The sequence below is a fragment of the Harpia harpyja genome, chromosome 9 (genome assembly GCF_026419915.1).
Source record: "Harpia harpyja isolate bHarHar1 chromosome 9, bHarHar1 primary haplotype, whole genome shotgun sequence".
Lineage (NCBI taxonomy): Eukaryota > Metazoa > Chordata > Aves > Accipitriformes > Accipitridae > Harpia > Harpia harpyja.
In genome coordinates this window covers 34,539,676-34,563,965 of record NC_068948.1, presented here as the reverse complement: position 1 = coordinate 34,563,965, position 24,290 = coordinate 34,539,676, and the positions used below count along the sequence as shown (strand labels likewise).

General features: G+C 39.4%; 1 protein-coding gene across 1 annotated transcript in view; it reads right to left on the bottom strand.

Moving 5' to 3' along the window:
* The window catches only part of DNAH10 (dynein axonemal heavy chain 10), a 57,271-nt gene that overhangs the window by 9,774 nt on the left and 23,207 nt on the right, over positions 1–24,290 (bottom strand). Inside the window, exons 32-66 of the mRNA XM_052796717.1 lie at positions 24,041–24,224; positions 23,614–23,748; positions 23,055–23,207; positions 22,302–22,490; positions 22,046–22,192; positions 20,982–21,173; positions 20,694–20,812; positions 20,367–20,525; positions 19,924–20,059; positions 19,673–19,795; positions 19,011–19,145; positions 18,480–18,696; positions 17,883–18,002; positions 16,809–16,954; positions 16,247–16,399; positions 15,456–15,716; positions 14,620–14,792; positions 14,153–14,246; positions 12,912–13,079; positions 12,422–12,610; positions 11,581–11,752; positions 10,421–10,624; positions 9,538–9,618; positions 8,964–9,161; positions 8,154–8,315; positions 7,427–7,601; positions 6,375–6,556; positions 5,481–5,617; positions 4,386–4,603; positions 3,776–3,997; positions 3,021–3,168; positions 2,226–2,505; positions 1,622–1,851; positions 640–913; positions 101–205 (exon numbers count right to left, since the gene is read on the bottom strand). Coding sequence (XP_052652677.1) covers positions 101–205; positions 640–913; positions 1,622–1,851; positions 2,226–2,505; positions 3,021–3,168; positions 3,776–3,997; positions 4,386–4,603; positions 5,481–5,617; positions 6,375–6,556; positions 7,427–7,601; positions 8,154–8,315; positions 8,964–9,161; positions 9,538–9,618; positions 10,421–10,624; positions 11,581–11,752; positions 12,422–12,610; positions 12,912–13,079; positions 14,153–14,246; positions 14,620–14,792; positions 15,456–15,716; positions 16,247–16,399; positions 16,809–16,954; positions 17,883–18,002; positions 18,480–18,696; positions 19,011–19,145; positions 19,673–19,795; positions 19,924–20,059; positions 20,367–20,525; positions 20,694–20,812; positions 20,982–21,173; positions 22,046–22,192; positions 22,302–22,490; positions 23,055–23,207; positions 23,614–23,748; positions 24,041–24,224 — 5,981 coding nt within the window. The remainder of the gene's footprint in view (positions 1–100; positions 206–639; positions 914–1,621; positions 1,852–2,225; positions 2,506–3,020; positions 3,169–3,775; positions 3,998–4,385; positions 4,604–5,480; positions 5,618–6,374; positions 6,557–7,426; positions 7,602–8,153; positions 8,316–8,963; positions 9,162–9,537; positions 9,619–10,420; positions 10,625–11,580; positions 11,753–12,421; positions 12,611–12,911; positions 13,080–14,152; positions 14,247–14,619; positions 14,793–15,455; positions 15,717–16,246; positions 16,400–16,808; positions 16,955–17,882; positions 18,003–18,479; positions 18,697–19,010; positions 19,146–19,672; positions 19,796–19,923; positions 20,060–20,366; positions 20,526–20,693; positions 20,813–20,981; positions 21,174–22,045; positions 22,193–22,301; positions 22,491–23,054; positions 23,208–23,613; positions 23,749–24,040; positions 24,225–24,290) is intronic.

Here is a 24,290-nt window from a genome sequence, read left to right as displayed (position 1 = left end):
CTCTTACAGTAACTCATATTGTGTAAAAAATCTATCTTTGAAGGATTTTTTAGCTATTGCTACATATAGCTATATATTTATACATAAATATTCACTTTACCTTTCAGAAAGAACTCGAGTTCTTCTTGTGGAACTCTGCCATCAGCTTGTTCTATCCTGACAGTCATATTAAAGGAGAATAGTAACTTATGCTTCTCAAACAAGCCTGCATTAAAAGGACAATATTTTCAAAAATCAGCTGCTAAATACTGTGGAACTGGAGCAATCTTTAAATCCACATCCTGCATCTGGTCACCCCACAAAGATCAGGGTGATCGAAGATGGGGTTTTGGATCAGGCTTACAGAGTCAAAACACCATCTGTGAGCTACATCCAGGGATGTGAGATCCATAACTGTGATTTACCATTCATAACTTCATTAAGAAAAGCATTTCTTTAAAAGTTACATTGGTAATATCTATAGTTTCTTGAAACAGAAATAGCAGGGAGTAAAGTGTAAACCAGGACCAATGCTGAGAACTGAACATTAGTGAATTCCCTGTTTGGTAACTTGCCTCTTTAATGTAAACCAACTGGAGGCATGGCTTTTAACAAGCATTTGCACAACACAGTATCAGCCCATCACTAAATCGCACTAACCTGTGCAGCCATAGTTATAGGTGTTGAAAGTCAGTGTATCCATGATGTTTTTTAACCTCTTCAGAAGAATAGGACTGGGCATGGATTTCCGAAGAGAGAGTCCAAAAACCTCTAAGAAGGAGACCAGTGAGTACTGATACATGATGTTGACAAGTGCCATTTCAGACAAAACGGAGAATAAAATGGCCCCCCTCCTGGCAGCTGGTCTGTAGCCATCTCGAAGGTGATCAATATCCACCGCTGTCATCTCAGCCAGATTCAGTTTTTCAATCACCTAGCCATACATTGATTTTATACACATGTAATTACTGTGCTGATCCATAGTATGTATATTATATCACAATAAGCAGAGCTACGCAGTGTCTGCCTCTCTATGTTGACTATACAGGGAATCTAGGCAGGTAGCCCTAAAGTAGTATGAATTATAAAATTCAAAAGTTAGATAAAATTAATCCCATCCTGTATATTTATGAAAAGTAAAGGCAAAGATTAACACAGAATCACGGAAATAGTGTGGGAAAGGCACTCTGGGGATCTTTAGTTCAACTTTCTGCCCAAAGCTGGACTATGACCACCACTAGACCAGGTCAGTTATGGCTTTGCCCAACTACTGAAAACCTCCAAGGATGGAGATTCTGCATCCTCTCTGAGTAACAAATATCTTAATTTTTCATTTCAGATCTGATACAAGACAATACAAAGGTTGTTTCAGAGCTGAAAGAAATATGTCATATGCCCTTTGCTTTAGAACTGTAAACAACCATTACTTTGGTCCTGATAAGGACTTTCCTGAAGATAGGATTTGGTTCTCTGATGCAATAAAATACTGCCCAATACTGAACAATCCAACATACTCATGAAAAAACTCTCCATTTCCTTTCAAACTAATTCCTAGCTTCAAGGGTGAAAGATGAAGCATAATGAAAAAGGAAAGATTACGTTCTATTAGTACATATCCTTCCAAAAAGCCCAGAGCCAGTACCTCAGTAGCTTTGGATTTTGTCTCTTCCAGGGTTTGCACCAAGTCCAAGTTGTCCAACATGTTTCCTGTGGAAGATGTCAGTTCCCGAAGGAGAGAGTCTTCCAGATCTTTCAGCAAGTTTTTGTTGTCACTCGTCTCCTGGATGAGATGTTCTCTCTGTTCTTCCAATTCCCTTCTTTCAAAACCCATAATGACGCTGAGCAACTGATCCTCTAGGCCCTTTAGTGTAACTACAGATACAACACATGTACATACAGATACAACACATGTACACAGCGAAGTCTTTTTTTTAAACACAAGGAGAGCTTTTACACAACTTATTTCATGTCAATCATCTCATAAAACTACAGCGATGCAACAGAGTGACTTGGTTAATAACTCTGTATCTTAATTCTACCAAGACATCCTAACGCAACAGGTGCAAGAAGAGATATTTAGCTTAGAAGAGAGAAGGGAGAAGGATTTTCTGTTAAATCAGATGCTAAGTATAAGGGACACTATGAATTTTTTAGAGTTTCATTACTGTTTCAGACAACCACCCAGGCCCTAAACTTGCACTACAGCATAATCACTACTTTGTTATTAAATACACACTTTTGCTTACCTGTGTAATTGATAACCATAGCTTTGCCAAACACAGAGGGAGAATACTTTGGGTTCGACAATTTGGTGTTCAGGTACAATCTAAAATTATTGTCATAGTCAACCTCTTTGTCACCCAGGACAATGAATGTTCGCCCCTGTGCAACTTTGATATTCTTCTCTAAGACATTGTCTATCACAGGATCAATGTATTCATCAACACCATGCAACAAGAAAGGGCTTCCATACTTTATGGCCAGTTCTAGTTGTTTGAGGAAATCTGGGTCATTAAAGGAAGCCATCTGCAAGAGAATAATGGGAAGACATGAAAAGAGAACTGATATTCTATTTGCTGAACATTACTATTTTACATTAGTTGCCAGCACTAATGAAGTTTGCTCTTTGTTGCTTTTTGTCTTTCCTCTTACAGATGATATAAACTGCACTGGTACAAAACAGTAGAGGTGCTTTTTTTTCCTGATTAGTTGAGAATCATTTCCACTTGGAGAATTATTCTTCAAAGTTCCAGCTATGTCTCTGACTGTGGTAATTGTCCTACATGAAAACTCCATCCTGGAGCTGAGATAAAACACAATCTGCACCAGCCTTTTGGTTGTACTATTTCTGCATGTACTAAGACTAGCCAAGATCCCAAACAAACCATCCATGATATTCACAGTGATATTCACTATCTGTTTTAGAGACACAATAGTCAACACGTTTGTCAGTACATAATCGGTTCCCCATTCAAGGTGACAGATATTTATGCAGCTTTTAAAACAACCAGTAAAGAGGTAAAATGATCATTTATCTTTACCCTCAGGTTATTTTTTTCTTCTTTCTTCTTAATCCAATGTAATGCCTGTTGTTGTGGGTCAATACAGAGTGGGAAGCGGCTTGCATATGTTGTCAGGATGCCATTCTGGATAGAGAGCTCATCTGGAGGCAATCCTTGGGAAACCCACCTGGGAACGGAATGGATCAAAGACCAGGCTGGGATGAAAACTTGATGGGAGAGCAGCACATTTCATTTGTCAGTAAAATTATGAAATTCATTAAGCACACTATTAGACACACAAGGAAGCATATAGTGTATGTGTGCGAACAGTGTCAAAACTCACACTGACTCATTGTCTGAGTCGTTTGTAACTACACTACCCAAAACACTGACTGTTGCATTTGGTGAGTAATCCTGCAGTAGTTGAAATATGGGCTGAGGCATGGGTTTAATTCCAAATTTATCGAAATCAATGAAAAGACTCCTGTTAGGCTGTGGGAACCCATAGGATAGATAACTCCTTAAAAAATTTCCTAAAAAGGTATTATATGTGTCTAAGTTCAGTGAATGTCTCTGGAGTGCAAAGTACAACAGTTTGTTATAACAAATAGCCTCTGTTAACCAGAAGAAAAATGTCTCCTTGCCATCTTTGAGACATGAAAGTACAATGGGCTTTCTCTGGTATGGCTGTGCACCTCCACCCACAATGCCAATTCTATGCTACAAATACAGATCCAGACTCCCACGTCACAATTTCACATTCAGTAGTTACTGGGTTTCTTGACTGGACATACCTGCTAACCTCTACCTCATTGGTCAGGAGGCTTTCTAACCTAAATGGTTGACTGAGAGGAATCTCTCGTGAGAGGATATCTTCTTGCCACACTTGATAAATCATTTCATTACGAAACTCCCAGTTGAATGCTCCTTCATAGCTCAGAAAGGCAGCACAGAGTAGACAGTCTCCAAGCAACTTCACCTTTCGCATTTCATAGTCCTCTAATTCCTTTGTCCACCTGATAGAATTATAAGGGAATCCTGGGTCAGTCTGTACCAGGGAGATGGGGTTTATGTGCAGAATTTCCAGGTGCTGCTACTTTAGATGTAGGCTGAGACAGACCCCCAAATTTACAATCAGTTGTTCTCTCACTACTATGATGGCCACAGACACCAAGTTGATCTGAACCTTCTTCCTTTTAATCCCAGTTCACCTTGTTCTTCTGCACTAAAAATTGCTGTTACTATTTTTCAAGAGCTAACAGATATTAGCTTAGAACGCATATTGGCTCTTCTCAGAAACAAATATCACAGGAAATGACGTTTCCAAAGCTGTCTCTGACAGATTTTATCCCTGGCACATGACCCTCTCATGTCAAAAATGTTCTTCTTTGAACCTAGACTTACCTCTTATTCTCAGATCTCAAGCCAAAGATGAGCTTGTCAGCAGCATCTAATCTTCTCTGCATAATCTCTGCTTCTTCTTGTAACTGTTGCTTTTCTTTTATTGCCTCTTGATATTTGTTGCCCAAAGCTTTAAGCTCATCCTGAATGGTAGCCAACTCTGCCTTTATCTTTTCCAGTTCCCGCTTACTTAAGTAATAGTTCCGTTCTAGCCTAGCCACCTACATTACATTATGAAGGAAACATAAGAGTATCAGAGGAAAGAAGGGCTATGGAGAGAAGCTTTAACTTCTCAGATTTCTTTTGGCTATTTCATGCATTTCAAAGTGTCCTGGTAATAAACAGTGTAAGCCAAAATAACTGGCACTGTTTCTCACCCACCCCTCCCCATCCCAGACATATACATCATGGTCTGATACTGCAGTTCCAAACCAGATAAATCTCCTAGAGTTTTGTACCCACGAGGTATATTAAAGCATGTGAGCAGTCCTGCTGACATTGGAGGTTGGCAGAACTGTCATCCTCTGACAAAAATGGAGGTTTGTCTGCTTAATAACTATATTAAGGCCTTAAAAATAGTGAGACTCATCATCTAGTGAATATACTTTCTCAGTATATCATAACCCTTTCTTGAAGAAAGTTTCCCAGCATCATATGTTGGACATTAGATTTCCTTTGGTAATACAGCTAACTTTACAGTCGTTCTAAAAAAAGTTAATTGAAAGGTCTGTGCTTAAGGGACGGATATTGTGTACTACTGAGCTCTGCTCTGTCCAAATGCCATGTGTTTCGAAGTCTGTTTTCAGTAGACAGCTATAAACTGTGTTTTTCTAAGCATGTTAGATTACAAAATTCCAGCTGAACATGCTCCTCCCTTCAAGCACTGGCATGGATGGGAACCCACATCCCGGCATGACACAACAAACACAGCAATTTATAACCGAGTACCTGCCTCACTCCTACTGCAATAGTTCCCCTAAATACCTCTTTTTTGCACTTCAGAGAGGAGAAATGGAAAGTCTACAAAATTGTCAAGTGTTATTTTTCTTATCAGGATCATGCTTCATCCTCCTCTGAGTTTGAATCCACACGATTTACCTTTTCTCTCTTCGGCTTGACTTCTTTAACTACATCACAGTAGCTCATCACTGCTTCAACAAACTTTAACATTCCCAGTCCTGCTCTGCTAACAAGTTCCATTTCATTCATGGTAGTATTAAGATTCTTTAACAGAGCTAAATGGGCAAACACAAAAATATTGCAAGTGAGTTGAATTACAGTGCAGAAATCCTCAGAGAAATAGCTTTCCCTACCAGCAATATCAAGCAATGCTGTGACAGACAATATGAAATATTTGTCAGAATATTAAAGAGACTCTGACTTTAAGATGAAGCTGCTAGGCTGTAACACTACAAGCACAATATTGGTAGTGATTTCTGAAGTTCTTTCTCCATGAAGGGAGTGCATTCAGGAGTTGTTGAGGATCATGGTTTGTTTCCTCTGCAGCGGTCAGATGCAATTTTGTTCAAAGAGCCAAACTCCCTTCTTAATGGAACTTCTCTGGATAACACCCTCGTCAGCATGTGCAAAGTTTGGCTCATAAGCTTTAGTTATAGCTTATCTTCTTTCCACTCTGTATATATCACATTTTAATTGCCACCACATGGGTGAGGTCGTAATTCTACTAAGTGGCTAAAAGCAGACAGCAGGCCTGTGCAGTTATCCTGTTAGTTTCTTCTCTGCTCTAACCCAGAGTGTGTAAGACCCTAGCTAAGGTATAAACTGGATGTAACATGTAGCAGAAGGTCTTTGAAGTCTGAAAATATCTAGTCATCCCAACAGTGCAACATCTGCAGCACTGCGGACAGTGCTGTCCCTTTGCACAAAGCGAATACCACCCTCCCAAACAACACTGGCAGGATAGCCACTGACATGGCTAATCACATTAACAAGATCCTACGTTCATTCCAAGTACACAGATCAGTAATTTACCTCGGACAGACTTCACTTGGCTCTGAGTAATTCCATCAAAATCTATCTCCATCAGGGATCGCAGGAAAGTTGCCTCAGACATCATTCCTTTGGCTGTCTTCCAGTTTAATTCTTTGTAACCTCTCATTATAAGAACACATTCCAAAACAGCCTGCACCTGCTTAGGGGGTTTTGCAAAGGATCTAGAAAACAGGTGAAGGAAACAGTGGACAAGAAAAAGGAGGAGACAAAGCACATGATGCCAGACACGGGTACTTCCCATTAAGAGAGTCATTGCAACACAACAAGAGCTAGTACATAAGACATCCTACACAAAGTGAAAAAGATAACCCAGGCCAGACAAGAAATTATTAAATAGTCAAAAGCTCAAAACCAATTTTTGTATTCAGACAATTTTATCAATGAAATACTAAAGGATTTCGACAGTGGAAGGCCTAAAATCCTGACCCATGATATTCTTCCCTAGGGCAGTGAAGCAGCTGTCCATTGGGACAAGCAGTACAGGAAGAATCCAGAAATCTACGAGAGAAAGGAAACTAAATAAGTGTGGCAGGGAAGGGACAGCTGTTGCTATTTCAGGGAGACCCAAGGACTGGATGTGCTTATATATCTATCCCCAAATACAAGATGTATTATAGAAACACAGGGAGAAGTTAATTCAGCAGAGAAATACATTTTCATGCTATCAAAGCATCCCTGATAAATAACTGGTATGTGTTCCTGTTCACATAGAATAAAACAGAGGAGGAATGAAGGGCTTTGGACAGCCACTGCTCAGGCAAAAACCATAGCAGTTTCTAGTGCATCAGACACAGGGTAGAGAAATATGGGGAACACATCAAAAAAGGGACTGGAAAAACAGGCTTGAGGGGAAGTCCTGAGCTAAGAATCTGGGGATTTTGTTGCGACCTCTGTACCTTGACGACTGATGTCCTGACCTTCACTCACACACATGCAGGTGAGAAAGGTGAGGCTAAGGCTCAGACCCTGCAAACAAGGGTCTTTCAGTGAATTTCCAAGAGGTTTTGCTACTGTACATCCAAATGAGTCACCTGATCTCAGTAACATCAGACTTGTCAAGCTTCTGAAGCTCCAGTTTGGCAGCTTCTAAAATAGGCATGACTTCAGCCAAAGCTGTCTCAGCAGCTGCCTTCTCCGTAGCAATAATCTTATTCTGTTCCTGTATCTCCACAGCTTTTTCTTCAGCCAGTTTTTTCTTCTCCTCAGCTAGGAATTGTAAAGGCAGGACCATAAATGGGTTATTCAAATTTGTATACAGAACATATACTGATATAGATTTGCTCTTGGCTGACAATCAGAAATTACCATCAACTCAGTACCTTTATGTTGCCAATGTTTACAGTTCCGTCACCAGGTTAGGAACACCGTTAGTGTTCTACAAAACAGCACACATAATCTCTTTTCCTCCCATGCTTCCCTCTGTTTTTCCTCTAATAGTAATTTTCTGAATCAGAAGGTCCCTTTCTTGCTAATGCCTCTTTCCCACATTATGCCCTACACCTTGGAAAGGGAAGACAAGGGCAGGTGAACACAGTATTGAGTTGTGTGAAGTACTGTAGGTCAAATATATAGCAAAGGTGGCAATCTGGGCAAGATAGGGGACCTACTCTTCTAGCATGACATCATTAGATCAGCACAGATGGAACAAGAGGGTTACCTCTAGAAGCAGCTGGAGCTCTTAGAGGGTCTTCCAACCTAACACAACTATGTGAGCCTTGCTTAGCCTGTGGGACACTTCAGTAGTTGTAAACTACCTACCTACTTCTGTGTTTGCTGAAATCTCTTGTAACAAAGCCTCACAAGCAGCTGATTTTTCTGCTAGCACAACCTTTTGCTCAGCAAGTTTCTTGTTCAGCTCAACCAGCTGTATACTAGCTTCCTTCAGTTTAACTAAGCCCCCATCCAACCGTTTACATTGTGCTAGGTAGAAAAAAGGGAGAAATGTTAGTGATTCATTGATTGTGTACTATCACACAGCAACAGACAATCTCACAGAAGGTAAATATGCTTATAAGTGCACTTTGCAGCAAGGCAACCTTGGTTATGAAAGGAAAAGGACTGTGAGAGATTTTTCCTTTCCTAAGCCTCCCACCCAAGATGGTGTTAATGTCACTTGAGCTGCCACATAGTGGTCCTGTGCCACAACTTGCTTTCCATATTACATTGTTCATGTTTTATTCTCTTTACATATTTCGGTGCCCACTGAAGTATGAATAAGAATTGCTGCTTGAGGCAGAATGTCAAACCTTGACCTAGGCTGAGCTGGTATTAGATGTAATCAGACTCTTCCCCAAGCAAAGGAGTGTCTGGTTTGGAGATTTTGGCTCAGGTTCACGCACAAAAGAATTTGAGGAGAGCCCACCATTTGACAGACAGACTGAACATTCACATGTGGCCAGGATATTGGTCCAATGTCAAAACCAGACGCCAGCACAGCATTTGAGATAGTACTGATAAAATGTTTTTTGCATAATGTGGGTAATACGTGGGATTCTCACCACAACTTTTTTTCTTTTAAAAATATTTAAATCACTTTTTAATAAGTAAAAAACATCTACATAGCCTTACCTAAAATGAACTCGTTTTTCTCCTCCAGCAATTTTGAGTAAGTATGGATAAAATCAAGGTAATTCTTTGGTGTAACATGGTTTCTATGTCTCAGTTTCTGCAGAAACCTCTTGCTGAAATCCCCTACAGATTCATGCACCATGACCATGTGCTCAATCACTGACTTGGAGCTCTCTGATGGGATGCGTGTGCTATTTCCTAAAATTGGGCAGAAGAAATGACAAATTCAAAGGTTTCAGGTTTTTTTAAGAGTATGCCAATTACCATCTTTCTTACGTACATCTAAGCCAGGCACAAAAAAAGTCTGCTTTCTGGGGCAAAAAGCAAGATGGTGTGCAGGCCACATTGCCCACAGAGTTGGGAACTTCAATTTCAGCAATTTTTTAAATCTATTTGAGTAAGAAACTTCATCCAAAAACATTTTTTGACTGGGATTTTGCATAAACCATTTAGGCTCAGGGTAAAAAGCACAATGGGAAATCAAATTAGACATCTATAGTAACTGCAAAGTAAAGAATGTATTTCTTAGGCTATCCCAAGGGTTAATGGGTTAAAATACTGACTTTTTACATACCGACAAAGGATTGTGCAACTGCATACAAGGCCTGGGGGGGCCAGGGCAAGAACCAGTCAATACCAGTGTTGTTGACAAGACCTTAAAATAAAAGGATAGTGTTATCTGAAAAATTCCTTTGTAAAACTAGACCCTAACCTGCCAGGCAGTCCCATGCTTAACTTTATTTGCATCAAGAATGTGCAGGATCTGTCTTATTTGACTCCTGCGTAGCAACAAAATTTACCACAAAGTCAATATTTCCATTTTGATAGTAAACAATCAACTTTGCACCTGTGCCCTGCTAACCCCACTGTACTATCCTTTAGGCTGTACCATTCTACAGCATGCAATCAAGAGCTGCAACAAGGTATTTTAATGCCTGGATTAGGATTCCCACCCATAACTATCTTTCACGTGTCTCTTCAGTCTCCCAGGACTCCTTTCAGCCACCTGCTGAAGCACAGGATTCACCAGGCTCAGGTGTTTTTTTCTCTCAGTGGGTGTCCCTCTCACCATGCCCTTTTTTTGGCTTTGGGTACAAAAATGTTTCTCTTAGCACCGTCCTAGTTTCGTAATGATTTAATACCACACATTCTTCTGTAAACTACAGAAGAGAGGCTGCAGACATAGGCAGTATATTTCCAGTTCAGTGAGGATGACCAATTGATTTCTAGCTGTTCGGCTGGAAAATGAACTGATCTGGTAAATGCTAATCAATAATACTCACTGATACGTGGTAATTAACTGGAAAAAAAAATCATGCACTGCAGATCTTTAATCATGAAACCTGCTCTGCTTAGCTTTAGCTGCCAGACATCTCTGAGTATCCACTGGAGATTTTCTCTTCCCTGCAAACCTGTATTTCGCAGGGAAGGGACTAAGCAGTGTGTACAGTTGATACCTGGGAAATTTCTGCACCACGTTCTCAGACTTTCACCAACTGGGGACATTCCCAGGACAATGTGAAGGTTGCTTGCACATTTGTTTACAAAATATTGCCAGACACTCTCTTTAGCTGGGTTCATGCCAGCTTTAGTAGCTTCATCTCCGATCTGACTTAGTATGGTGTCTTTTTCATCATCTGGAAAAAGGGCTGGCACCATTCCTGTAACATAAGGACAGAAGAATGCTAGTGAGAACAACCAGTAAGAGAAAACCATATGGCTGGGGATAGGGCAAATGAGAAACCAGAGTCACAGATTTTAAGCCTAGTTCTGCAAAAATGATTCTGGGTAGTTTTGAATGAACCTATTAATCTCTCTATGCTTCTCCTCCTCTCCCCCAGCCCCCATGGAAAACAGAGAGGGAGTACTTAGGACGATGCAAGGGGATTTAGAGGAATGATTAATTCTTGGGGGGGGGGGGGGGGGCTTCAGCAACACGTACAAAATGTCACAAGAACATGAAGTGCTTTTAAATCTGCAAAGAAAATATTCATTAGTGTCTACAAACCATCAGTTCACATTTTCATTCTCTCAATCACATGGCAAATATTGCATAAGTTACCTAATGACAGCCATAAGCAGACCAGGAACAGGGAAAACTGGACCAAGGAAAGGGATAAGATTTAACACATCTGATTTCAAATCAGACAGTGTAGGAACTTCTATAAGAAAGGGTGGTCACACAGTGCCAGCTGCTGCTCATTTTCAGCTGCTGCATACACTGAAAGATACTAAACTATATTTTAGGACATATATATATAAGCAGTTGCTGCAGTTCAGGTGAATGCTATTCAAAAGCCAATGGGACAAAAGATGGGTTTGTGGCCAAATGCAGCTGAAGTTATACCTCAGTCTTGGAAGAAATCTGAGACTCCTGCAACATCACAATCAGCATGAATCAAACCTATAGCTTTCCCAGACACATATAAATGACTGTAAGAAGATGCCAAAAAGCCATTATTAAGGCCAAGATCATTTCAGGTAGTACTGAAAGGTTTAACCAACTAAAGCAGCAAAGGACACAGGGTGAAACAGTAATAGCTGTATCAAGGGTACACTTGAGATTATGAGTCACAAATAGATACTGATTGGGAGTAATTGAGGCTGCCCGTGCCACCTGAAGTTAACATGTTGTTGATGAGTTCGAGGAAACTCTCTTCTGCTACATGGGCATCTGTAAACAAGAAGACCATTGACTTGTTCTCAATACCCAGCTTCAGGTACAAATTTTTCAAATCTTCTCGGAAATTATTTTCTCCATATCCTCGACTCAAGATGATCTCAAATACCTAAGGATGCAAACATATACTGAGAAGACACAGATGGACCCAAGACATGATGCTAAGTATGAATTTCAATTAGACCGGACCAAGGGTTTTGGTTTGGCCCCTATCATCAGTAAATGTGTAAGTATCAAAAAAATTATGCACTACATTCTTTTTAAAAATTACATTTGTACAACCCTGCAGGATTGCATTGTCAAAATTGCTTTGTGTTTTTCCTCCTTTTTCTTCCTTTCCAAGCCTCTGTAAGAGACTAAAAGTCCCTCTAAGAGAACATTTCCTATCTGAAATATTACAGTATCAATCACATCAAAGTTCCTCAAGCAGCATTGGAATGCTGCTGTAATACAGATAAGTAACAAAAGCAGTAGTTAGGGACTATTAGTTGTTCTATGCCAAACCTATCCTTGTTCTCTGTTGCCAGTGCCAAAACCCAGATTCAGGCACTGACAGCTTCCTGCCCAGATCACCCACAGTCATCATCTTAGACCTCCTGGCAATCACCTCACCCTGGTTTTCTCCCCACAGGGAAGAGATGCCAGCCCGATCTTATCTTGACTGAAGTGAGTTCCCCCCACACTTCCCACCCACCCACATCCACCCCGACAAATTTAATCCTGACCACAATATTGCTTTCCTTGTCTTCTTTCACTGCAAAGATGCAGGGTCACTAACCTCATATCTAGCTGTATAGGCAGCCAGTCTCGTTAGAGACTGCTTTCCTGAGCCTCCCACTCCTATAAGCAGGGCATGCCCATGATCCATCCGTATGATGCGATGTACATGGATTAAGTGCTCCAAAGCATCATCAAAAAGAACCAGGTTCATTTTAGTATTAACTTCATTATATTCCTCCAAAATCTCCTGCAGAGAAAGGTGGACAGAATGTTACTAGGAGACCAATGAAGCAATTAATAAGATAACAACCCATTTAGCAGCATTATTCCTTTCCCCTCCCTCAGGGAAAATAAACTATTGGAAAAAACTGCCAACCCTGCAGCTGATCCTCAATTTTCATTAGTGCAAACCCCAAATGGGTAACAGTGCACATAAAATTCTATGTGCACGCAGAAAGAGAACAGATTTCCTACAGTTTGAGGCAGGCTACTGCCCATTCCTCTGACAGAGTCAGAATCAGGCACAGTTCCAAGCTGATGCACACTACCTGAAAGAGAGCTTTTGCTGCACCATAGTCTTGGATATCTTCATAAATACGAGGTTCTCCTTCACTCAGTGCCATTCTGAAATCTCCAAAAAGAACAGGATCCCTCATGGCCTGCTCCAGGTCATCTCTGAAATTCTCTTCAATCAGGTTTTTTATATGACCTTGTACCTTCAAGGATATGAAATGAGTCAGGCAACACAACAAAGCAGACAATTCTAAATCCAGTAACACTTAGAAGGGTGATAATACAGATTCTTGCTGAAATACTGACTGATTTCAAGGGGATACTTATGTCACTAGAAGATCCAAAGACCACAGCCTCCTATTGTGCTCTATGTATGATCTATAATGATCTAATAGGCAGTTCAAGAACCATTCAAGCCAATGGACTGCAGAAGTTTAAGACAGAAAAGGATAAGCCTGTTAAAAAAAATACCTTCTCATATATTGGTGTAAATATTATATTAATAAACCTTCCTCCTCAGCATTCATAGATGTCTTACCACTAAGATTTCTCACAAATCTTTTAAGTCTGAATGAATGTACAAATACAGAAAAGTTGCGATACAGTTATTCTGAGTTGTGAAAATGGAGCTGGAAATGTATCTTTGTATATCAGAGGAGAAAGTTTTAAGCAGAAAAATCTGAAGGCATCTTAATCTACCTCTTTTCATCTAAGCAAGTTGCTTCGCAAGTTGCTTATATGTAAGTAAACTTTACCCCAATTCTTCCCCTAATCTCAAGGTTTAAAACTGGCATCACTCTCTCGTGTTTTAAGATATAATTTGCAGCATTTTCCAGTTTGCATAACAGAAAAAACTGAATCCATTGTTTAAGGACTCAGCTCTCATCCTTCTTTTTCCTACTTGACTGTATAGTCACATTCTGATACAATCTTTCCTAAAGGAAAATACTGACTTGAAGTGATTTCCTGAGTTTTCCCCTGCACTGCTCTCACACTTTGTCACCTGTGCCACTGCTAACCAATTTTCCTGGACAGGCAAACCGAGTGACACTTGCCATTCCTTCAGCAGATCTGCTCACTTAGTCTGCCATAGTCACTTTATTTTAGAAAAGAAAACTCCATGGGACATGATTTAAATTAATAGAGCAACACAGAGGTTAGACAAGTCTGCAGTCTGACTGCAAGACCTGAGTGCAACAGTTGGTAATGTTGCTGTTACAAATTAGTTGCCATAGTTATAGTCAGCGACTACTAAAAATTGAAAGAAATTACTCACCAATGCTTTGTCTGCTTCATTAATCAGCCTGTCATGGAAAACCCTCAGGCACTCATTTCTCCAAACTCTCACCATCTGGGTCACTGTTTGAAACCTGAATTAACATCGAAATATCAGACTGCACCAAATGAGCTGCCATGATTCTTAAGGCCATATGGTTAATAACACTGACCAAATTCTAGATTGACTTTTTTTACTCTTTTGGGGTTTTTTCTTTTCATAGTAACTGATTTGCTTGAATTTTTACCCCTGGATATCTTATTTAAGAAAGACTAATGCATCAGTGTTTGTCATCAAGAGTAAGATCGCAGTTTACGATGTTCCTGAACATTTTCTCATTATGGTGAAGATTTAATGAAAAATGACCAAATGTGACTGATTTCATGTACTAAATTACATCATCTTCACCTAGATTCATCCACTATAAATAGGTGTAGGACTGCTAAAGACAATTTTTCTATTCTTACCTCTCTGGAGTTGTAAGAACAAGTCCATTATAGACCCTGGAAAGATCCCGCAGGTTAAAAATGTAATGGAACTTGGAAGGAGTAGGGGGTAGGTCACAAATAATCCTTTTATAAAGCTCCAAAGTACACACAGTAATCTTGTCAGAGATGGTTGATATAGACTCATTAAACATCTGCAAACACGAGAAAGAAGTGTTTTCATGAGACTGCCCAGAGAGAACTCAATGCTATTAAACATACTCTGCTTTCCAGTTTTTTTGGTATATTTCAAATAACTGAGGACAAACATTTTCAGAAATTCATATTCCTCTGTAGTATGAACATTGTGCAGTTAAATGTTTTGGGCAGGCCCCAGCTTCACTCCTGAGCTTGCACAGTGCTGAAGATAACATCAAACTCCATGACTGGAATTTCCACAGCACTTCCATAGCAGAAAAGATAAACTGCTCTTTTCTCACATAATGGTCCAGGTTACTGGCTAGTAATACAATCTACTGCATTATATTAAATTTTTCAGTGTCATTCAGGAAAGACTTTGCTGACCTTTGGGTATTTGGTTACAGGAACTATAACCAAATCATTCACAGGTTTCAACCTATGAAAAGCACCAGGTTTATAAATTATCTGCTGACTTGAATGTTTACACATTACTCAAGAATTTATCAAAACTGTGTAACCCAATGAGAAAGAGAAGAGGAAGGGAAAGGTTTGTACAAGGTTCTAAATATAAGAAAGCCTGATAACAGAAGATTTCAGGTCTTGCGATAACACAGAAATAAATGTCTATTTAAAAATAATAAACCTGTTGAGCAATCCTTTAAAAACAGTGAAATTACCGCAGTGTGGCCTTTCAGGATGGAGGCATAGATCAAATTCAGTGATTGCTCAGAAGGAAAAGGTATGTTAAAAACGCTGAAGAGTGAGATGAACCTAGGGTCAACTTCATTCCGACCTCCTCCAGCTTTCCCCATGGCAGCAATAAAATCCAGGTCTCGAAGAAGTTTACAGTTCATCTCCTTACCACGGCTGTACAAGAAACCTTTTTCTAGCAGCAGCTTCAACAGGGCAATGGGTTGCTGTGTGCCATACTCATCAACCTTCATAATACAAAAGAGTCAAGATATTTAGAGCACAGTACATCAGCATGCCAATTACTGCTATAAATGTGGAAATATTGTGCTCCATACTCCGGCGAACATTATAAGGACTTTGTAAAGCTCTAGCACCAATTGTGAACATTCATTCCAATGTCTCCTATGGGAAAAGCATCTCTTCTCTGAGATAAACTAAATGCATACATACTCTTTTGCCCCATTTGTAAAGAGAAGGGGATGGTTTCTACAATACACAACCTGCAGGCAATATCAGGCCACAGAAACATTATTTTAATGGCATAAAGAAATGATCCAACAGCATCTCTTTTATATATAGGACAAATACCGTAACAGACAGAAACACCCCTTACTGCACACAAGTCCAATGCTTCTGAAGATCCTAAGCTGAAATCCAGTTATGTACTTACTATGAATCTCCTTGACTTGTGATTCATTGGATCTGTGTATGAAGGGACCACATCAGTGCCACCCCAAATGTTTCTATACTACCTTGCAAACTATTGGCAGCTTACCCTTGGCATATTCATATCATCCATGAAAACAATGAGACGTTTTCCCATAGGAGGGCCATAAGTGTCTTTAGTTCGTTTCTCTACATTTGTCTCTAGGTTTCTCTGAATGTCCATTGATGTTGTACGAGAAGAAAAGTTAATCACTAGCAGCAGCTGCGAAGGGGAGGAAATGGATGGGAATGGATTTTTACCTGTTCTTTTTTTTAACTAGAGCATTCAAAAAATATTCTTTATATTAGACTGTCAGACATACAGGAAACACTTCTCTGGCCCATTTTTTCACTTGAATTACAGATGACAAAGAAAAGTAATCCCATTCTTAGCACTTCGATAATATATATTTACTTCATAAAATTGAATCTGTACATGGTAGAACAAAACAAAACATCTTTGATCCTGAAGGATTCTCAAACCATTCACACACGTTGGGTCTGCAGCTTGCAGTCACATTACTAAAGTCAATATTGCTACCCACAGACTCAGGCTTCACAATGCAAATTTAACACAAGGACAAAGAATGAAAATGCAGCTTTACAAACAAGGCAAAATGCCTCATACATACATTAAGGTCTTTGTTCAGATTGTTTAGGAAGTTTTGTGTAGTTGCTGTTTTAGATGTACCCGATTCACCTACAAGAACAACTGGGCGTTTTATTTTTACCATCTGTTCTAGCAACCAAGTGGTGCGTGTTGTATCCACTGTAGGCACTGAAAAAGATCATGAATATGATAGCAGGTTAAATTAAAATGCAGTACAGCTGGGGGATTTATATTTATAGAATAGTGCTGGATCAGACTCTCAAGGTATTAACATGCAGTTGCACAAAGATGTAATCTGAAATATCAACTCACTAACAATGTTGAAAGAAAAATTTAATTGCTCAACTGTCTCTTTTCAGGTTTTATCATTGGCATCTTTTCTCCTGTAGATACATTAAAAAAGAAGTTATCTTCCATATAGGAGTGTCATGGACTGGTTAAGCTCCATTTAATCCCTATTTCAAGGATATAATCAGGATTTATTTGGATGATAAGCATTTTCCCAGAACTCTACAAAGATTAATTTTTTTTATGTCAATAGCCTGCCATTAGGAGCAACTTTAGAGATCATATAATTATCTCTTGTGTCAGTGAAGTTAACCTGTGCTTGCTGAAGTATTACTATAAAGTAACCTGCCTTAATTTGTCCTTAACTATGAAAAGCACCTGTCACCATTATACAGTGCTTGAAGTAACAACCAATAACGGCCTTAAGAATGTAATTTTTATCTACCAAGTACCTGAACCATGAAGCTGACATTTTTCCTCGAGTTTCTGGTAGAGCAGACTGTGAATCTTCTGCTATTTTGGCTTATAAAAGGCATTGTTAGCTCCTAGTAAGCCTTATTATCTGAAACAAGCTTTTCATCCTTTCCTCATTTCTTTATTACACAGTGCTGTAAATATCAACTCTAATCCTGCTAAACTACTATGACAAGAACATTAAAGAAATTGATTTGTGCCATCACAAGAAACTGAACCTGAGTGGATGACCTTCAGTACAGACAAACAACAACTCATGTTAAGTGCCATGCACTCAGTGGTGGCACATTATAAATTAAAGGCATATCATCACCGTATTTTATCTTACACTCACCTAGAATGTCAAGAAATTTCACTTGAGACTTATGGATATATTCAGGAACAAGTTTCATCCAAGGTACCCACTTTTTTTGAAATCCATCAAAATGAAAGTCATACAAAGTTGGCAGCTGACCTGCAAACCATTAAGCAACTGGAGGTTTTCTAGGACACTGAAATATTTCATAAGAAAATAATCTGATTGAAGTAAAAGGGAAGGGTAAGATTCTGGACAAAGTTCGGCAACACTGTTCTGCTTAATTGTCATTTAACCCAGTAAGACATCAACCAAAATTCTCCTAGTCCAGCACTTGGATCACACTACTGCTTTTTAAGCACCTTCCACTGGCTTTCCTTTCACATTTTATTTTTCCTTTCACTGTTTACCTCTTCAGCTTGGCATAGAAAAGTACTGTTCTGTGAGGACAGACCAGTAGCTGAGAGTCATCTAACATCAGTATCTCTACATGGTTTTCAGTAACAGTCCTTCAGAGAGCATATTTTGCAGCCAGGATAGCTAGTTTGAAGGAAGAACAATGTTCTGCCTTCGTGGAAACTAACACTTTTCTAACACAATCAATGGGATTCAGACTAAATTATGACAAGATCCTACCTGGCAGCTCCCCTGGCTTAGCCAGGATGTTGTCATCATGAACAGTAGACATGCAGGAAAGACGTTTAACATTTTCATCAAATTTAATTCTCCCAGCTTCAAGAAGAGCAGCACCTAAGGAGGAATACAAAGCTTCCAAGAAGAAACACTCCAGAACATCAGGATCATCAGGCTGTACCACAACTAGAGCTTCCAGCATCACAGTCAACTGCACCACCTGTGGTAAAACAAGACAAAACTGTAAATAGAATTGCCATTCAGATGCATGAAAACTCTTAATATGTTTTCAGCTGTTTGAGTGTTTGCTGATCTTTTGTCCTTACAGGTGTATCTACTGATACGCGTTTAATGACAGGAGAAGAGCATTGTTAGGAACGGACTGTTTCTTTTGTCTTTTGGTGCTCATCCCTAGCAAACTGACCTTTCAGCACCGACTCTACTCCTGTGCATTCTTTGGGAGGTTTTTACTCTCTCCATCATTCCATTTCTCTTTTTAGATAAACTTTTTCAACCTTTATCTCTATTTCTTACCATATTTAAATCTGTTTGAGGAACAATGGTCTTCAGCCTTTCTCCATGTCTGCCATTCACAATTCCCTCTACAATCATATCAATAAGGCAGGGCACATATTTTTGAAAGAGACGATTCAATTCAATTCTCTCTTGCTGAGGAATGAAAAAGACAATAATTCAGCACACAGAAACCTGGAAAGCCAATTTTTGACAGCAGAGCTTCCCATCAATACCTGGCTGACCAAGTACGATTGTTCTTGAAGGAATCACTTCTACCAAAGACAGGGTACACTCACATGAAGAAATGTGACACTGTTGTATGGACTGGGTTTTCAGCAGGTGAGGATCTGCATTCATCAGGCGCTAGCAACTAAGTTGTCTTACTCCAACTCCCTGTGGACTTGAGTTTTTAATCTAAATGTAAGAAACAAGGACCTAAGCAATCTCACTGTTAAATCTTTGGAGATCAGGTAAAATGATTTCTTGGTTCTTCACTTCTCAGAAACAACCAGAAGTTAGAAAAGCTGGGAACTCTCTTTAGTCCTCTACTGCAAGCCTGGTGATTAGATCTGTTGTCAGAAAATCAGACTGCCTTTACAAAGTGGTTTTGTTTTTTTTACAGCTGTCTACGGTTCAGTATTTAATACACATACTCTCTGAACAAGTGCAGAAATTCCCACCTCATTTCCTCTTTCTTGGATCCACTTCTGCCAGTAGGGCTTATATTTCAGATTTTTAGGATCTACAAAGACCATTCCACAGCGGGATACCGTGGCAGGAGATGCATACTGTAAGTCACCAACCTATAAAATAATCACACAAGATAATCATACACTTAAACAAAGAACAGCCACAGTAACTGCTTTTCAGGCTTTGTAGACCCATCTGTATCTAACCTTTCCCATTTATTAACAGTACAGTCATTACTTACCTCAAACAGCAAAGCACAGTGCGACTGAAGTCTAATCCGCTCCCCATTTGCCAGGGTCAATAACTTGTTGTCATCCATGACAGAATTCATGTTTTCAACCCAGAGAGCATCCACATCTCCATCAAACAGAATGTACCTGTGGATACAGGAGCCAAGGGGCACTGACTAATCTCTGATTTTACTAACATATTTCAGAATTCAGATCTGCCATCAATGGTGTCAATGTCAGTCCAGGTGTTTTGAAGCCTCCCATTCATTTTTTATAATTGCATAGTTTCCATCCATCTCACTGAGGCTAGAAACTCACAAAAGACAGAAAGACCCTTAGACACTTTCTATTTATTTAGCATTTGGTTTTTAAACAGTGCAGTATCAAATATTAAAAAAAAATTGATGTAAAACTCAGTATCTAAAAATCATCACAATGATTTCTAGCTGTCTACCTGCGCTCTTTCTTGTCAGTAGGCCTGTTGATGTCCCGAAAAATGTTTGACAGGACTCCATCTGTCCAGTCTCTTGTGGTAGGGTCAAGGATCCCATAAAGCTCAATCACACTCATAGCTTTAGGGTTCAGTGTGTAAAGCTTTGTCAATAATCCCAGCCTAAAGATACAGCAAGAAAAGCAATATTAAAATGACACAATACCATCTCATGTTAACCCAAGCAAATATTATGATCAGCTATTGATCCTGTCATGACTACACAAGGCTGAATAATGCAGTCTATGCCATTTTACAACCTGATTTCCATGCATCAAATTCTATACTCACTTATTTTGGGCCTGGCACAAAGCATTAATGACAACTGACTTGCCACCTCCAGTAGGTCCAACTACCATTGTAGTGTGACGAGTTAACATTGTCTCATACATCTGAACTACTTTATCCACCTGAAAAATAAATATTGATTCCATAGACTGCTGTCCGTAATTCTTCTATGGACAAGATCAGCAGCTGGTCTATATCAGCTAAGCTTTCCTGGAGCCACTCTAGACTGCAGCAATGCATACCCAGCCTAATGTTTACAACAAAAACTCAAGCAATTAACATTTTTTATACCTGGACTGGTAAAACAATATAACCCCCTTCTTCCAGCACTTGTTCTACAGCATCATTAAAGTTAGGGTAGCAGACACGAGGGCAATCCAGGCCAGGAAACAGGTCAGAGATTAAGCCAAGGAAGAGAGGTACATCTTCAAACACAAATTTAGGAAGATTCATGTCTCGTAGAGCTCTCATCAGTACAACTTCCTAGACAAAACATAGCAGAATCAATCTTTACCAAATAGCTAACCAATTATCTAATATGTAGTAATTTCAAACATCTCTAAAAACAATTGCCTGATTACTTCAGTACAGCTTTGAGAGTTTTCTTGGGATCAGTTACTAGTGGAAACGAAGGTTACTTATAAGGATTAAGCAGACCAATAGCTAAGAATAATACACTGCCTTTTTCTACCATGTTAACCAAATGCCAAATGGCTGGAGTGGCCCACACCACAGCTTCCCTGATTTGATCGTAAAATAACCAACTGGTTTACGAACATACCCAAGTTCTGTAGTCCCCTTGAGAGCATCAGTTAGACCCCAACTTCCTGCCAACCTGCAATGTGCATCTGTACATAACTTCATAGGAGGGTTTCATTCAGCTGTCTCCAGGTTTTTAAGAAAAAATTTGAATAAGAATTTCGCTAGGCAACTGGGTATCACAACCGTACATATAGCAATAAAAAATAGGTGTAGAAGGAAGCCATAAAAAGCAATGCAGTATTGAAAAACTTTCATTGAGCTACACAATTAACAACTGCATGACTGGGGCACTCACTGTTCAAAAAACAGCTTTCACTATTCATCCAGAGACATTCATCTGGCTATTTGCATCCTGGACTTAACAAGAAGTAAAATACCTCATTTTCTATAGATTTCCCTACTTTGACTGGAGCTCTGATGGTAACTTGCTGGCAGAGTGCATGATGAAACTCAGTAAGAACAAAGTGAAATAATAAGACAAATAACACCCGTGCTCCTATTTCCAGTGCAGACAAACTACAGCAGATGTGTAAACACATCCTCTTCCTAATGAAAAAGATTATCTGCTCAGGGTAACTAAGTAGCAAATCTACCTCACTGAGGTCTGCTGATCCTCTTTTCAGTTCTCCAGCCATCACCAACACTGACTTAAGGGCCCGCAGTCCAAAATCATAATGATGTTGTTTAGAAAGCTGTTCCTTTGCCAGCTTGTATAGCACTGTCATCTTTTTGGCAAGGATCTGTTTGAGATTTAAGTTAGAGAATCACAAATGTGTACGACGCAGCCGAACACTGGCCATGCATACATAGGTGTGTACATAAGTATGGGTAGCAATAAGATTTTCTTACCTTTGCCATAAGGAACCCTTCAGAAAAGAGCATGATTTCACAGATTTGCTGAAGATCTGGTACAATTACAACCACAGGCCTGAACAAAGTTTTGACAGACTCAGGGAGCTCAGTCCTGCCAGCGTAACCAGGATTCATCGTAATAAAAATGCCCATACAGCTATCAAGGGTAATTTCCTGTCCTTCAAACTAAAGGCATAAGAAAACATTAGAACAATGTGTATTTGGAATTGAAATAAGTAGCACTATTTGCTCAAAGAGAAAACCAGCAATACTGGGGCACCTACTTAAGACAACATGTCAAAATATTTACCTTTAGATAGTCATCCAGATACATTCATCCCACTGTTTGTATCTTGGATATAAACATCAAGACATTTGACACTTATCAAATTTTCTGTCTGAGGGTTTTGAATTCCAATAAACATCAGTAAATAAAGCCTCACAATCCACATTAACTTAAGTTACTCCTCTTCCTAATTACTACTATAGTATTATCCCATTTACTTACTATTATCCTATTTAGCTTACTATTATCCCACTTCACAAAGGAAGAACCTAGCAAAGGATTAGGAAATCAGCAAGGATTTAACATCTCTGAAACAGAGAGTATATACTCTGGAGTTTGAAATGTTCGGCACAAATGAATTACAGAAGAAGCAGCCCTTTGATCTAATGATGGGGTCTAACCCTGAATCTTGGCCTCAAGAACAAGATCAGCCTTCACAATTACTCTTCTTTTTTAATGTTTACCTGAAATGTTTTCAACTGATTCATTAAAGCATTTCGAATAGTCTGAATCTGAGAAGAAATGACTGAAAGCACGGAAGCATCGATACGATTGAATTCGTCAAAGCATCCCCATGCTCCACACTGGGCGAGACCAGAGAAAATTTTACCAACTGCCTAACAAGAACAAGAAAAACTTCTCAGCAATGAATATATAAAACATTCAGCGTCAACAAACTTTGGAGTACGCTAAAACTCTTAATGACTGGGTAAAACCTCTGGATATTTATATATGCAGGAGCTAGCAATCAGTCATAACATCTTGCAATAATTACTTGCCAAGCGCAGATTGCCTATGATGAGCTTATACACATATCATCTAGTCATTGCTCCCCTGCTTGAAAGTACCTGAAATTCCTTCAGGAATTTATTCAAAATAGACATTACTTACTGTATTTCATTATCAACCTGGTATCTCTAAGGGAGGTACTTATGCAGATGTTCAGAATATGTCCTTATCCTGGGCAGTGAAAAAGAGCAGTAACTGGAACTTTATCAGAGAACACAGATCTTTAACTCTTACTTTGAAATCCATGCCTTCTCCACAGTTTGTCACTACACACAGCAAGCCCAGTGCTTTGGCCAGATCCTTGGTTGTTTCCGTTTTCCCTGTACCTGCTGGCCCTGCTGGTGCTCCTCCCAAAAACATTGATAAAGCCTTTGGAGACAGACCAAAAAGCAAAGCAAAGCTTGGATTACATTTATATTAGGTTAGTAGCAAAATCACAAGTGAACCCTTGGGTACAAAAAGCCTTAAATTTTTTCTGTGAATTCATTCTATATTATCTTTGATGTGATCAGGTTAGAAGGACATCGCAACTGGTTTCAAACATACTAGCCTCAGAATTGGCATCTAGAAGATAACAGAAAGTGGCAATAAAACAATTATGTGATTGCCTGGAAGTGTATTTTAAAAGGGTTTGTTAGTAAAAATCTCCTTGAACATATACCTGTGTGAGTGTAAGATAAATACGATCTGTAAGCGGGGTGATCACAAGACGTCCATTCAAACCCATATACTCATAACCATATGAAAATGTGCCTGTGCACTGCCGCACATTCAGTTCATCTGGCTCTCGGTCCCAGTAAAAACGCAGCTGACTTTCCCATTCAAACTCCTGAGCCTGCAGAATGCTACAGAAGAGACACTTGCTCACATGAGGTAAAACGATGGAAATAAAATTTATGCATTTGGTATTT